This window comes from Channa argus, chromosome 5 (genome assembly GCF_033026475.1).
Source record: "Channa argus isolate prfri chromosome 5, Channa argus male v1.0, whole genome shotgun sequence".
NCBI classification, from domain to species: Eukaryota; Metazoa; Chordata; class Actinopteri; order Anabantiformes; family Channidae; genus Channa; species Channa argus.
This window is the reverse complement of record NC_090201.1, coordinates 997,454-1,010,983: the sequence shown is the minus strand read 5'-3', so window position 1 is coordinate 1,010,983 and position 13,530 is coordinate 997,454. Positions and strand designations below refer to the sequence as shown.

Sequence of the window (13,530 nt, the reverse complement as noted above, 5' to 3'; positions counted from 1 at the left end):
TATATATATATATACATATATATATATATACATATATACATATATATATATATATATATATATATATATATATATATATATATATATATATATATATATATATATATATATATATATATATATAAAAATTATTTTTGACCAGTATTTGTCCTTTACCTCATATATAAAACAAATCTATAGAACAGCCTTTTTCCACCTACGGAACTTTGCCAAAATAACGAGAGAGACAGAGAGAGAGAGAGATAAAAAACACTCCACTCCTGAGTATTAAACACTACATTGACTCATTCCAAAGCATTTAAACGTTTGAAGTGCACAGTCTGAACTGAACTGATTTATTTATTTTAAGTAATTATAAATCCATTCAATCATTTTTTATTATTTTTGTTAATAAAGTCCAGAGATAAGGTTAAAACAATAAAGTACATAGAAGATAAACAGGAGCACAGTAAAAGAACCGGTGGAAATGAAGAAGGATGTATTTAAAAGCTGCCAGACATCTTGATGACATTGTGTTTCAGGTCGGTGACATGCATCTCGATCCTCCTGTGTAAGTCATCCATCGAAGCTGACAGGGTGTCAAACAGAGCCTGGACACAGCGAAGTGAAACGTGTTAGTCTCAAACAGTGAATCAAACCATTAAACAGCTGGACGGTGAAGCAGACGCATTGGAGATGCTTGTACCTGAGCTTTCTCTGTCTCCTGGCTGCACGTGTCTCTTAGACTCTGGATCTTGCCCTTCAGCTGCTGCGTCTCTCTCGCAATCTCCTGGATTTTGTCTGCCATCTCCTCACGCTTCTGATGGATTTGGTTACACTGCCTGGAGAACAGGTACATTTTACAACTTTTACAGAACAAGATGTTCAAATTCCTCTCAATTATCCAGAGAAAAATCTACCCCAAAACATCTTGAACATGCTGCTCCTTCATCTCTTTCTTCATCTGCCTGCGAATGTTCTGTTTGGACTCCTTGTCCAGCTTCATGCCTTGAGCTCGCTTTAACTGGCCTTCCTCATTACACAGGTTCTTCAGTTCTTTCTGCTTCTTCTCGCACTGAATCATCAGGTCCTGGTGCTGCACACACACACACGCAGATATTTTATTATATATGATTATGTACAATGAAAAGCAAAGACAGAAGTCTAAATACATTTTTTATCAGCGACATAAGTAACTTACAGCAAATAAAACCGCTCTCTTTTAAAGGATTATGCAGAAATCAAGTAACTATTAAGAACATATCAGCCAGTCTCACAGCTCCACTGCAGGACGGGTTTCTTCATTCAAAAAAGAAAATCATGATCACTCTGAATATTGTCCAAACAACTAGGAGACTGCAAAATTCCCACATGCACAGTTAACCACAGTACAAGGAAATGCTGATACAGAGCATGGGGGGCAATATTTGTAGGACTTGTAAAATTTTAACAAATAGAGGGATCACAGATTTTCGAATGGGGGAAAATGTCATTCAACAGCCTTCTAGCTGAAAACAAACCATGCTGGTTTTAGCATCTGTGTATTGACTGTGTTCTAAATTAAATTTGAAAATGATTGAAGTTGTACTGGGAATTCAAAGGTAAAAGCGTGGGGATAACAGTGTGTAACAAAACCAACATTTAATTCAGTCCACACTGGGAAAGAGAAAAAAAATTATATCTATTATGTTTGAATGTGTTGATTTATCCCTACTTGTTGCAGAGTGGAGGGAAAATGAAAGCCCATAGTGACAATGAGTCAGACTAAATATATTAAAATGAATTAAAAATCTCAAGCAGCATTTAAACAGCTGTGTTTGGAGTTTTTGCTTGAATAAACAAAGCTATGCTTTATCGTCCGGATTCCACTCATACCTCCTCCTGTCTCTGCTTGCTGTTGTTCATGCTGCTTTCCAGGTCCTGCAGCAGGGTCAACATCTGCTGGATCTCAGCCTCAGTGAGAGTCACACTCTGCACCATATTCTGCAGCTCCACCACGCGCTCGTCTGTTTCTTGCTAAAATCAGTGCCGTCATATACACAAGTTACATTTGTGTTCACACACACACACAGACACACACACCAGTGTAACCTCATTTCAGCAGCAGGCTTTTGAAGCTTTTGGTTTTCTAAGTTTTCTTTTCTACTTACAATGGTGTTCTTGATGTTCTTGACGTTGTCCCTCATCTTCTCCATTTGGCTCTTTAGCTCCTCAGGAGACTCAACGATCTGGGACTTAAGTTTCCCAATTTCTTCCTTCAGGCTGCTGACATCCACCTTCATCTGAGCCTGTTACACACATATTAACAAAAAGCCTTGACACTTTCTGACGATGAATGGGCTTTCTGAGGAGGTGTGGGACAGTCACAATCACATACCAGTTTCTGAGTCTTGTCTGCTATTTTGGTCTTCCACTCTGCAATGCTTTCATTTATTGTGTTCTGAAAGGAAATGTGTGGAATTCATTTTGAGTGACAGCTCACACGACAGCAGCTTTTAGCATTTTGTGTTTGTTCAGCACATACCACTTCCTGGTATTCATGCATGGTGGTGGTCTGCAGTTCAGAGAGAGCAGCTGCCAACTCGTCGGCCTCGGCCTGCTGCTCTGGTGGGATGGTCCTACACAAGGACATGAGAAACAATAGTATGAATTGGAGATGACGCTTCCTTTAGTTATTATAAGTCAAGCTAAATACCAAACATTTCTATGTTCCAGCTTCTTGAAATGTGAGAATTAGAAGCTTTTCATTCTGTGGTAATTATTGGAATATTTTTGGGTTTTTTGGTGCTGGCTGAACAAAACAAATGCTTTCTGCTGATTTTTTTACAGGATTAATCTAAGTGATAATTAATATAATGACAGAAAAATTAATAACAAATAGCTGCATGAATGCAGTTTTTAAATCACAGACAAAAAAAACCCGACAGCAATTACTCACATTGCTCACAGCTCGATCCAGTCAATGCATAGCATGTTTGTATACATGATTTAGATAATAATGTGATCAAAATAATTGCTAATTAACTTTTTATAATCATACAGCAAAACAAACACGGCAAATAATGTTTTATTCAAAACCTACGTGAGGGTCTCAATCTTCTTTTCTGCTTCTACATTGGCTCTAGTGTAGGACTGCAGCCGGTCCATGTCTGCTCTCTAAAAACAGAGAAATAAACTGTTACAACACGAAGAAACCAGGATAATGGTTACTGACTTGTTAGCAATGAGAATCACCAGAGAAACAAGCACCACGGTGGTAAAATTTTTAAATATTAACCAGATCATTAGATATTCTACACCTCCACTTGTCAGTCTCCATAATAATCTCCTAATTAGTGTAAACGTACAAATTTGGTCTGCTTCTCCAATATCATAGCCACCCTCTGCTTCCTGAAGTGAAGAAAATTCATGATGGCACTAAGAACAGTTAGAGTCTTCTGTTTTTCTGGAATAGAAAAGTGAGATTCTTTATCAGTTACCAGATGTCGGGTGTGCGTTAGACACTGAAATATGTCTTTGGGAAGATGAAATTATACTTACTTGGAGCAAGAAGGTCATTCAAAGAGAAATCATACACCAAGCACATAGGTAGAAACTGTCGCCTGAGGATTAAATGTTGACATTAAAAATAATATAAACTGTAAATGGAAACACCAAGAAACTGATAAGTAATTGTATAAATGACAAAAAAACAAATTATGTACAAATTATGTCTGTCTGTTGGTTTCTATGAGCAGAAAGTCTCAGCAAAAAATTCTGCGAATACCCACTCACATGCGCATGTATACACTCATGATAGCAGTCGCCCCCTCATGATATACTGGATACTGAATGTTCTCGAGAAGTGGAACCTGTTGGGGCAAAAAATAAGGTGATGAATGTGACACCTGTGACACCATATCCCTATTAAGCCATAAGTGTCATAATCCACTAGTCTGTATGTAAAGCTGAACGTTCTGGGAGTTGTTCAGTTCAATGATAGACATGCTTGGGGACAGTGTGGTCAGCTGGATACTAGTCAAATAATACTTACCATAGAGTGACACTCAGGTCTGAAACGATACAGGAGGTGCAACACTCTCATGTACAATGTTTGAACTGCTTCAGGCTAAAAGAAAGAATGATCAAATGAGTAAATAATGATTTGTAGCTTTTATGACCACCAGAGAAAACTTCATATACAATACAGACTGTTACTTTATCTGCTCAGCTTATTTCTCTTTTTTGAGTGTGGCTAGTTAAATAGTTACAGCTGCCCCCCCCCCCCAAGAAAAGCAGAAAAACATCACTATAGACAGGCTGAAATGTTTGTCCATTTTGCTTAAGACTAACTATGAGTGGGTCAAATCATCTGTCTTACAGTATAAACTACACTTTTTAAAATAAAAACTATTGTCCTTGTGCTTCCGAATGCTCCATTTCAAGGTACAGCAGGTGTTAAACATACTATACGAAAGTATTTACAGGCATGTGAGCATTACAAGGTGCACAGATTGCCTTGACTTAGTTTTTACACCAAGGTTTCAATAATCTTTTAATGTGAATAACCGACTTACAGAATATTCTAAATAATAATGATAATAATACAAATCATGATGTGCTGTAGGCTCCCCTGCAGAAGATATGTTCCTTTGTTTAGTGTAAAAATATTGTATTTGCTGTAATGACTGTAATTATTACACATAAGTGATGGAAATATTTGACTGTGTGGTGTCTAAATAAACTGTGTTGATCGAGGTAGGTTAAAATTGTTTGCTGAAGTACAGTCAAAAATCATAATTTTTCTTTTGCTGAATTTTTACTGAATCTACATTGCTATACATTCGTAGTGACACCAAGCTATCACAAGTTTGTTAACCTGATATTTCTCAATGGAGTTTGGCACAGCTGACGCGTCTCTTGTTAACGCCGTTACGCACTAACTTCGGTCTCTGGCAGCCAGGTAGTCTGGGTCTGTCACATATCTATGTTTGCTTTTGTCCGGAACACCTTTTAGATATGACTTTTTGTTAAAAAATAAATAAATCTAGCGCTAACAGTTAACATGCCTCATTCCGCCAGCAGAAATCAGCTGCAACAACAAAAGGAGGTGAACGCTACCTTAGGAGTGGGTGTCAGGTCACTCTTGGTGAAGTGTTTGGCCTCCTGCCCCGTGAGAACTTCGGATCGGTAAAAGTTTACTATTGCATCCGCGTTATAAACAGGGAAAGTGTTTTCAGTCATGGTGACAGTGTTAGGTTAGAACCAGACAGACAAATCTGTTACCATTCCAACAACGACACAAAATTGGCGCCTTAAACCGATTTCCGTATCAAAATATAGACAGTGCATCGGATTGGTCAGTTTATTCTTCTTCTGTTGTGAGTAAGATGACACAACATTAGCCAGCAGCGCCCTCTGCCGCATATAAGTGTGTACAGCCACTAAAACAGCGCCGACTGCGCTACAGAAAAGCGCAGCAATTACAATATTTACAATACCATTCAATGTAAAAATAAAAAACATAAAACAGAATTTGTTTTACTGTCATGCAAAAAATTACTGAAATAAAACAATTTACTTTATTGAGCTAAACGTTGTTATTTTAATATGTCAAATTAAAAAAGCTGGGCAAGACACTGAACCCCTAACAGCACATTCCCCTCCAGGCTGTGCAGTGTCGGTCCAAGCCCGGTAGAAATTGGGGAGGGTTGCGTCATGAAGGGCATCCGGTGTAAAAACTGTGCCAAATTAACATGCGGACAATGATCCGCTGTGGCGACTCTGAACTTACAGGATAAGTCGAAATATGTGTCCGAATGAGTTTTGAAGAAAAACATTGGAAGAAAGAACGTTGTGGCTGAAAAGTCGGTTACAGTATGTCCTTGACCTCCGGAGCAGCAGATGGCGCCGGTGTAGCACAGCTAGCAGACGCTATTCACGTGACGCAAGTCGGCACTGTCAATTACAGCCACTACCCCTGTCTGGATGTCGGATTTTTGTACTTTATCTAAATTTGTTTCGTTTTAATGTAAATGTTTACGGTGTGCAATGAGCTGGTGAGCTGACAATCTGCATTTTGCCGTGGCCTGGGATTCGAGCGAGAATGGCGGCGAACTGGTCCGAGAGAATCTTCGCCTTCTCCCGCAGTCCGACCAGCTTCCTCTCCGGAACAACCGCGGAGTCTTTTCTGGCGGAGCTGCTGCGGGAGCTCCGGGATGATAGAGCCAATTACGGTGTCAAAGTAAACAACCACGTTGTACAAGTTCATACGAGCTTGGGTTAAACGATTCCTTAACTTAGCGGTGTTGCGTCGGATTGTGTTTCTGAACCGTCCTCGATGATATTTTGCTCAAAAAGTTACAGTAATTTTTAAGCGTGTGTTTCGCTGGTGAGAGCAATAACACTTTCACTGTAAAACCCCCCCAAAAACCCCCAGCAGTGTGTCCTGCTGCCAACATAAATGATTATGTAGCACTCGCAACATAATCACGAGCAATTACGGAGTTTGAAAGTGTGTTCAGAAAAGAGGAAGATGCTGCGAACTGATGGCAAAACAATCACACGATTCTTTCATTGTCAGGGCATAAATCAGTATTGTTAATAATATGTTTATGTCATTCATGAGCAGATTCTAACATAACATATATGACTAGCTGATGCTTTTGTTTTGGTAAACGGAAAGTTCTCGGGTTTTGGCCTGTTGGTTACTGTTTTTCTTGTAACATGCAAACACACTTATGTGTAAATACTAAAGCAAAAAATCTGTATCCATGATAGTTTTTTTCTGTCTGTGTGTAATTGTTTGTATTGCAGGAAGTATTATGTTTGGTCTTTTGCAGTTAACAAACAAGATTTGAAGGTGTTGTGTTGCAAAAACTGATCAGTATTTATCTCCCCCCCACTGTCCCAGGTCTTCCTCTTGTCCCCACTATGTGAGCACCCGACCCTCCTGTGCCTCACTCACACTGCGGGTGAGGAAACAGCCCTCGAGCTCATGTCAGTGTTTGCCCAGTGTCCTTCCAAATTTGTGGAGTTTCGTTGCCACCTCCTCCTGGCTCTCACCTCAGTGCTCGTTTGCACCTCCTGCGTGAGCCGTCAGTCCCGTGCATCTCAGGACTTCCTGGACCTGCTACTTGATGTAGCCCAAGTTATTGGTGTTGACAGTGCGCTTCGCTCTCTGCAGGCAACAGCTTGCGAGTGCCTGCGGGAGATGGAGGCGTGCTGCCCAGGCCTTCTCTTCCAGCACCTGGAGCTCTTAGGGGGACTTCGGCAGCGAGAAACCTCCAGGCTCCACCAGGCCTATGCTGGACTACACAGTTTAGTGTTGCGAAATGCTGTGTATCATCTCACCCGAGTAACAGGAGCTGGTGCTGAGCATCTGAAGGCTCTGCTGGGAGGAAATACATCAGTTGCATGGGAAGCAGACCAGGACTCAGAGTTGATGAACAACAAGGATTCAACCATTCTGTCGTCTCTCATCCTCGGACCCATGGATACAGTTCCGACACTCCAGACCGGACCTGACTGTAAGGAGTTACGTTTAGTCCTGTCATCGCTTTTGGAGGATTCCTACCTCCTCACTCCTCTGTGCCAGGCTGCACTGCTGCACAGACTGATAGAGCTGGTTGCCATGGTACCCGGCATCCCTCCAGCTGTATTCAGAGCTCAGTTGCTGCGACTGCTGGGCACGAGCGAGGTTGGTGTCCAGTGAATTGGATTAGAAGAAAGCATCAATGTTTCTCAGATGTTTTTAACTCACTAGTTGCTGTTTACAAGCAGTTCAATCTGTCATGCTGCAATACATGTAAGAATCACATTGTTGGATGTAAAATCTCATGTGTATGTGTTTATAATCTCAAAACTATGAGGACATGGAATTTTGGAAACATGTCACCATAAAATGTGAAATTTAGAGGTGTAAGGATTTTAACTTCTACAATTATAAAAATACACATTTCCTTTATTCCTAACAGTTAAAATCTCAGTAACACGCTGCACAATACATATTAAGCTAAAAGTAAAAAAACATTGAACATGGTAATAAGTGAACTTTAGATTGTTGGTGGTTAGATTTTAGCTGTTTGCCTTGTGTTCCAGTCTTTAAGTTAAGGCTACAGCATGTAACAGCATGTTTTCAAATTTTGAAATATGCATTTGCAGTTAAGTCTTAACTAAATAGATTTTAATTATTGAAGGTCTATCACATCCTCACAATAGCTCATGAATACATCGAGGGGGATTTCATGATAATGCAGAAGACGTTTTGGCTGTCAGGTCTTTTGCTACTGTTAGCTTCATTCCCAAAAGCCACATTACATTTTTGTCAGTAATACTGAAATGTATTTTGCTTTGCAGGACCCATGGAACAGCTTATTAGAAAGGAAGTCATAAACTATATCATCTTTTTCCATCAGGAGCACCTAGATTTTTTCCCCCCATACATAAATTGTTTGAATGAAAAGTAAAGATGTACATGGAGCAGCTTTACGTTAACCTTTTCCTCTTTTCAGGTTTGTCTCCTTCACTCCATTTTGCTGATGAAGTGTGCATTCACAGACAGCCTGTTCAGTGCGGAGGACGAAGCCTTCATTCTCAAGCGACTGGTTGTGCTCTCCCAGCACCCGCTGCTGAGTCCAGCCGAGAAGCTTTTCTACATGGACTGTATATTGCACTTTCCTGAGAACCGTCCAATCAGCTGTGGCGACAGTGATGAGACACTTCCTGTGCTGCTGACTCCCAGGCTGGCCTCACCCTTGGTGCCCACTGTGTTCAATGACAGTGCTACAATGCTGGCCCGGCTCAACCTGCTGTGTCTGGTCTACCTGGAGGAGGGAGATGAGGGGGATGGAGAGGAAGGAAGGGGGGTGGCCTACCTCTACGAACACCTCACGTCTTTGCTGCAAATTGTGAAGAATGGAGGCAGCAGAGAGATTGTTGTCACTTTCTTTAGAGCTGCTTTCCTCTTTCTTTTTCACTTGCACGTTGTGGAGCGCTGTTCTAACAGCCTGATGGAGAAGCTGTGCGAGCTCTACCTCCACAACACCCAGCTGGCCCCACACCTCATCAACCTGGCCGACCAGACTCAGGACAGGCTGTCTCAGTCTAACTGGGCTGTTGGGCTCCTCACAGCCCTGCAGAGAGTCATCACAGAAGCCCCACTTGCCCAGCTCACTTCGCAAGCCCTCCACTGGCACCTGAAGATGCTGGCTCGAGTGGCAGAGGAAGGGGAAATCCCCCAGCACAACACTCTGTGTTTCCTGTCCCGGATCATTACTCCATCGTCATCCTCGCTGTGTGCGAGTGGCGAATGGCGTCTGGGGAACAGCTTGCTGGGAGTTTGCCGTCGCCTGCTTGTTCACCCCAGCCTGGACTCGCTGCTCCTCCCTCTGGCCGATGTCCTGCAGCATCTCGCCTGCCGCTACGGAGACACAGATGTTCAGGACCACGCCCGCCTTTACTACACCCTCCTCACCACACTATCCCGGGAGAAGCTGGCAGGAGTATTGGCGCAGGGTGTAATTGAAGGAGGGCGACAAGTCAAGAAGCGGTCGCTGTCATGCATCGGGGCTGAGGGCGAGGGGCTGACGAGCATGCTGACTATCCACCAGACGGAGAAGTCAATATTCAAACTTGTTGAGGTGAATTCTGAGTTACGAGGAGATGCCCATCAAGAATTTGACTTAAAGTTAAACGAGATGGAGACCAGCCCAGATGAGACGAACACAGCAGCCTATAGAGCTCAGTTCATCAACCCTGACTTTGCCTCAGAACTCACCCTAACCTACCAGTTGACTCACGTTGGAGTTCAAGACTCTCGCTTTGATCAGCTCTTCAGCATCCGCCTGCACTTTAACCTCACCGACGATCACTACGAAGAGCTGAGTGACATCAGCGTCCCATGTCTCTTCAGAGAAAGGCTGCCGCCCATATTGATGCTAACCCTGAAGCCCAAACAGCCATATCCCACCACCCTACATGCCAGCGCCATCTTTACCACTCAGGACGGGCTGTCCTGGCATACTCTGCTGCCTGACATCCACGTGTCTTTCCAGCAAGCCTTCATGCCTCTTCCTGCCCCGATAAATTGGAGACAAAGCAATAAATTGTGCTTGTTTGAAGAGTTATGGGACGAAATCTGCTCTGAGAGTAGGGCTGACTGTGCTACCAGTCTGTTTTGTTGCCAGCTGAAGGAGGTGGCACTAGTGGCCTTGGTGAAGAAACACTTTCTTCCTTTTCTTATATCAGATCTGTCCAACAAAGAAGAGTTCAAAGTGCTTTTCTTCCTCCCACCACAGTCTCATGTGCTGGTGAAGATCAGGTCTGAGGAAGATGCTGTGCACTTTAACATTGCCACAGATAACTGGCAACTTCTGTCTCATATAAGTTCTTATCTACTGACAATCACATCTGCACACGAAGACACTCACAGCTGACTGTGATGCATCTTGTTGGCTTGTTTTTAAATTTAAAAAACTGCTGACTTTTAACAAAATACATTTTTTTTTTCCCAGTGGTTTATTTCTTTAATATACCTTAAAAATCAAATGACAGTTGATTTAAAATAAAGTTATTGCACTTTAATGTTCTTGCCCTGAGACTAAACAAATTAAATACTTTGTAATTTATTAAGTTGAAAAAAAATTGATATTATTGCTTTCTGTCTCTAAATAAAAGACAAAATACAGTGTGTTGCACAGCGTGTCCTACATGAATGGCAAGATAGACGTACTTTCAACCATATATAACATTTAAAAAAAGTTTTAATCTATGCATATGACCTGAAACCCACATTAAAAGGTACCCTGTGGAGTTTTTGGCTACTAGTCGCTGATGGACAGCCAGTCGTGGTGCCAAGATAGGTCAGGAAAAAAAGACTAGTAAGCAAACCCATGTTAACAATACAGGACTTAAAATCTAAGATAAATGGAATAAAATGGATTCAGTTCACATTTAAAGCTACAATGTGTGTAACTTAAGCTGGTGCTAGCATGAAACTTAATGTCCTGTTCTCCCTCTGCCTACCATGCTACACATCACTATGCTGTGCACAGTTTTTGTAATGAAATTATCCATGAGAATGCTCCTAAACATGTAGAAATATTCAAAATTGTGTGTTTTGATGGAAGGTTGGGCTCCCCAGGGAAAGAGTCACTCTGGAAGTCTGGGTCACAATAGGCTGTGACATCACGGTCACACTGTGATGTTGAGAATCACAGAGCATAAACAAAAGCAAGCACTTAATGTTAGAAGAAAACTCTACAGGGTAGCTTTGATGCTCATTTATGTGATGGATGTTTGTAGGATAACTATGTGTTAAGCAAAGAATTTAAAACATAAAACATGACACTTTTACAATAGATATTCCCAAGTTTGCAACAGCAGATAAGCAAAAACTGACAGTGATGCATTAGGCGCATAAGGCAGTTCAGTTTCCAGTCCATATGCAGATTTTTCTCAGTTCAAACTATGCATCAAGACTACAGTTAGCCTCAACCATAAGTCCTCCTAAAAAAAAAAAAAAAAAAACAGCCCAGTCCTTTAATCAGTGAGGCCCTTGAAGTTGGGTTCTCTACAAGATGGTAAGGCGGTCTGCTGGCTGATTAGTTTGCCCATGATGGCGATCTCCGCATCCCTTTTCTCCACCTCGTCAACAGGGGTCCACGACATGTCATGTTGAAGTTTGAATGCACCTACAAACGGGTGAGGACAGCTCGGGCCCCATTCCTTCAGAATAAAGAAGTCATGTCATGATGTGATTTGTAGCATTCAGTACAGCTACGGTAATAACTCTGTAATCCAACTGAAGACATGACAGTATGAGTACACCAGAGTATGTTTGTGGCTTCTTATGTGTACACTTGTAGTACGTACTGTGCGTGTTCTACCTGGTTTGTTTATATTTAGCACATTAAGGCTTTGGCTCCGGAGAGGAACTATGCAAAATGCATCTTTCAATGGCGAAAAATAATTCTAACTGCTCACTATTATCTCCCTGCTGGATCACAAAAACTTTGAACGTTACACACATTTGTTCAGGTTAGTTATTCATGTGCGTTATGTTCGGTGGCACTCTCCCTGAGGGGATATTACATAACAGCTACAGAGTTTCTGTTTTGTTACTTACATTCTTTACAGTCTGGCTTTATATTAATGGTGCGGGAACATTTTAGTATCAGTGTAATGCTGACCTTAGGAGAGATAATGGAGAAGTATTTCTGACCAGATGGCCGCTGGTACAGGTAATACATGTTGCCTGGTTTTTTCACAATGTTACAAGCAGCATGGTGGAGATCAGCATCTCTTTTAGCATCTTCCAAAACCTAGCAACAGAGACAACAACTTTACTGTGGCATACTGCTTTAAATAATACAACACATGAAAACAGCACGGACAAAAATATCAAGACCCTCAAGATTCTGTTTACTGCACACACAACTATGTGAGAAACTCTGTTTAAGCTCTTATGATCAGATATGATCAACTGTAGTGGATCAGGACTCAAAGCAGCCCCTTTAGAATACGAAATTCAGTCTTGGTGCTTTCATGTTTGAGTTACCTCCTTGTTAGCCATCAGCTATGATTGAGTCAAGCTCTCTGACAGTCTGTAGCTACAATATGATTCATGCAGCAAACTGTGACAGCCCATCCAGTGCACGTGCATTGTGTTTTTACCAAATGCTCTTACTTTTCTCGCCTGTTCCTGTAGATATCTGATCTGGTCCGCGATTACTGTCAGTTTGTTGCAAGCATTTGCTTTAATGAAATCATCTCCCTACAAACACAAGAAAAGAATATTTCCAGGACTTTTACATTAATCTTCATCAAAAGGTAATAATGTAAACAACTTGATGGTTAGAATTTAATATAGAATGCAGAACCTTCGTCCACACACCTTCTGTACTTGCTCTGCTAGGGCCACCAGGTCCATGGGGTCTCCGACTCTGTTGGTCTGGTAGGAGCTGACCAGTTCCAGTCCACTGGGGGCGCTGCTGCTCTCAACCAGTGTCACTGTTAAAACATTGATAGTTACACCTTTGTTATATCATAACATGTAACCGGGCTGAGTTTTACTGCGAGCGCTAATGCAGCTACTGTTTCACTGCCACTAAACCAAGGCCAGGAACGTGACTCTTATTTATTATGAACTGGTCCTAATGTCGCCAATGTAAGATAAAATATAAATATTCGCAGTGAGAAGTGCTCCGTCTGATAAGTTAACTTTAAAACTAGCACTTTATCGACACTTTCAGAGCTGTTCAAATACAGTCCAAAATGTTACCTGTAGTGGTTTTGTCGGGGTGAGTGGGAAGGCTAACTGTCCTGTCCATAGTCTTTCTGTTTTCTTTTCGGTTGTTGCTTTAGCAGCTCTCTCGAGTATCAAATGTGATCGCCTCTGTCTACCGGCTGCCTTTTTAGTAACGAGCTAATAATTACCAGAGCTTCACGGGGGCCTAAATCTCCGCCCGGTATCATCTAAAATGGTAGTGGTAAATTATGCCTGTATAAAAGGTGTTACGATAAAATCCTAAATGTCGCATATTATAAATGACGTTTTCGTTTCTTTTTTAT

At 41.5% G+C, this 13,530-nt stretch overlaps 3 protein-coding genes across 3 annotated transcripts; 1 reads left to right on the top strand and 2 right to left on the bottom strand.

Annotated features, from left to right (window-relative positions):
• Positions 1-312: 312 nt before the first annotated feature.
• On the bottom strand, positions 313-5,309 carry nuf2 (UF2 component of NDC80 kinetochore complex). The gene is made up of 13 exons (XM_067505006.1): positions 5,080-5,309; positions 4,013-4,087; positions 3,754-3,830; positions 3,520-3,581; positions 3,327-3,424; positions 3,062-3,135; positions 2,504-2,597; positions 2,357-2,419; positions 2,130-2,267; positions 1,855-1,995; positions 900-1,075; positions 686-821; positions 313-590 (listed from the first exon to the last, which is right to left on the bottom strand). The coding sequence occupies exons 1-13, from the start codon at positions 5,200-5,202 to the stop codon at positions 483-485; spliced, it is 1,365 nt and encodes a 454-aa protein (XP_067361107.1). The 5' UTR covers positions 5,203-5,309; the 3' UTR covers positions 313-482.
• A 503-nt stretch (positions 5,310-5,812) lies between these two features.
• On the top strand, positions 5,813-10,489 carry ap5b1 (adaptor related protein complex 5 subunit beta 1). The gene is made up of 3 exons (XM_067505005.1): positions 5,813-6,202; positions 6,872-7,657; positions 8,472-10,489. Exons 1-3 carry the CDS (start codon positions 6,065-6,067, stop codon positions 10,392-10,394), a joined length of 2,847 nt encoding a protein of 948 aa, XP_067361106.1. The 5' UTR covers positions 5,813-6,064; the 3' UTR covers positions 10,395-10,489.
• Positions 10,458-13,422, bottom strand: c5h1orf50 (chromosome 5 C1orf50 homolog). The gene is made up of 5 exons (XM_067505008.1): positions 13,241-13,422; positions 12,854-12,969; positions 12,647-12,733; positions 12,150-12,281; positions 10,458-11,685 (listed from the first exon to the last, which is right to left on the bottom strand). Exons 1-5 carry the CDS (start codon positions 13,287-13,289, stop codon positions 11,500-11,502), a joined length of 570 nt encoding a protein of 189 aa, XP_067361109.1. The 5' UTR covers positions 13,290-13,422; the 3' UTR covers positions 10,458-11,499.
• Positions 13,423-13,530: the final 108 nt, after the last annotated feature.

Coding starts and splice junctions, on each gene's coding strand:
- nuf2 (XM_067505006.1), bottom strand. CDS start 5,202: ATGACTGAAAACACTTTCCCTGTTTATAACGCGGATGCAATAGTAAAC. Junction 1,076..1,854: donor GCAAGCAGAGACAGGAGGAG/GTATGAGTGGAA, acceptor GTGTGTGTGCAG/CACCAGGACCTGATGATTCA. Junction 591..685: donor AGGAGACAGAGAAAGCTCAG/GTACAAGCATCT, acceptor CGCTGTGTCCAG/GCTCTGTTTGACACCCTGTC.
- c5h1orf50 (XM_067505008.1), bottom strand. CDS start 13,289: ATGGACAGGACAGTTAGCCTTCCCACTCACCCCGACAAAACCACTACA. Junction 12,734..12,853: donor TAGCAGAGCAAGTACAGAAG/GTGTGTGGACGA, acceptor TTGTGTTTGTAG/GGAGATGATTTCATTAAAGC. Junction 12,282..12,646: donor TACAGGAACAGGCGAGAAAA/GTAAGAGCATTT, acceptor CTCTGTTGCTAG/GTTTTGGAAGATGCTAAAAG.
- ap5b1 (XM_067505005.1), top strand. CDS start 6,065: ATGGCGGCGAACTGGTCCGAGAGAATCTTCGCCTTCTCCCGCAGTCCG. Junction 6,203..6,871: donor GAGCCAATTACGGTGTCAAA/GTAAACAACCAC, acceptor CCACTGTCCCAG/GTCTTCCTCTTGTCCCCACT. Junction 7,658..8,471: donor GACTGCTGGGCACGAGCGAG/GTTGGTGTCCAG, acceptor TCCTCTTTTCAG/GTTTGTCTCCTTCACTCCAT.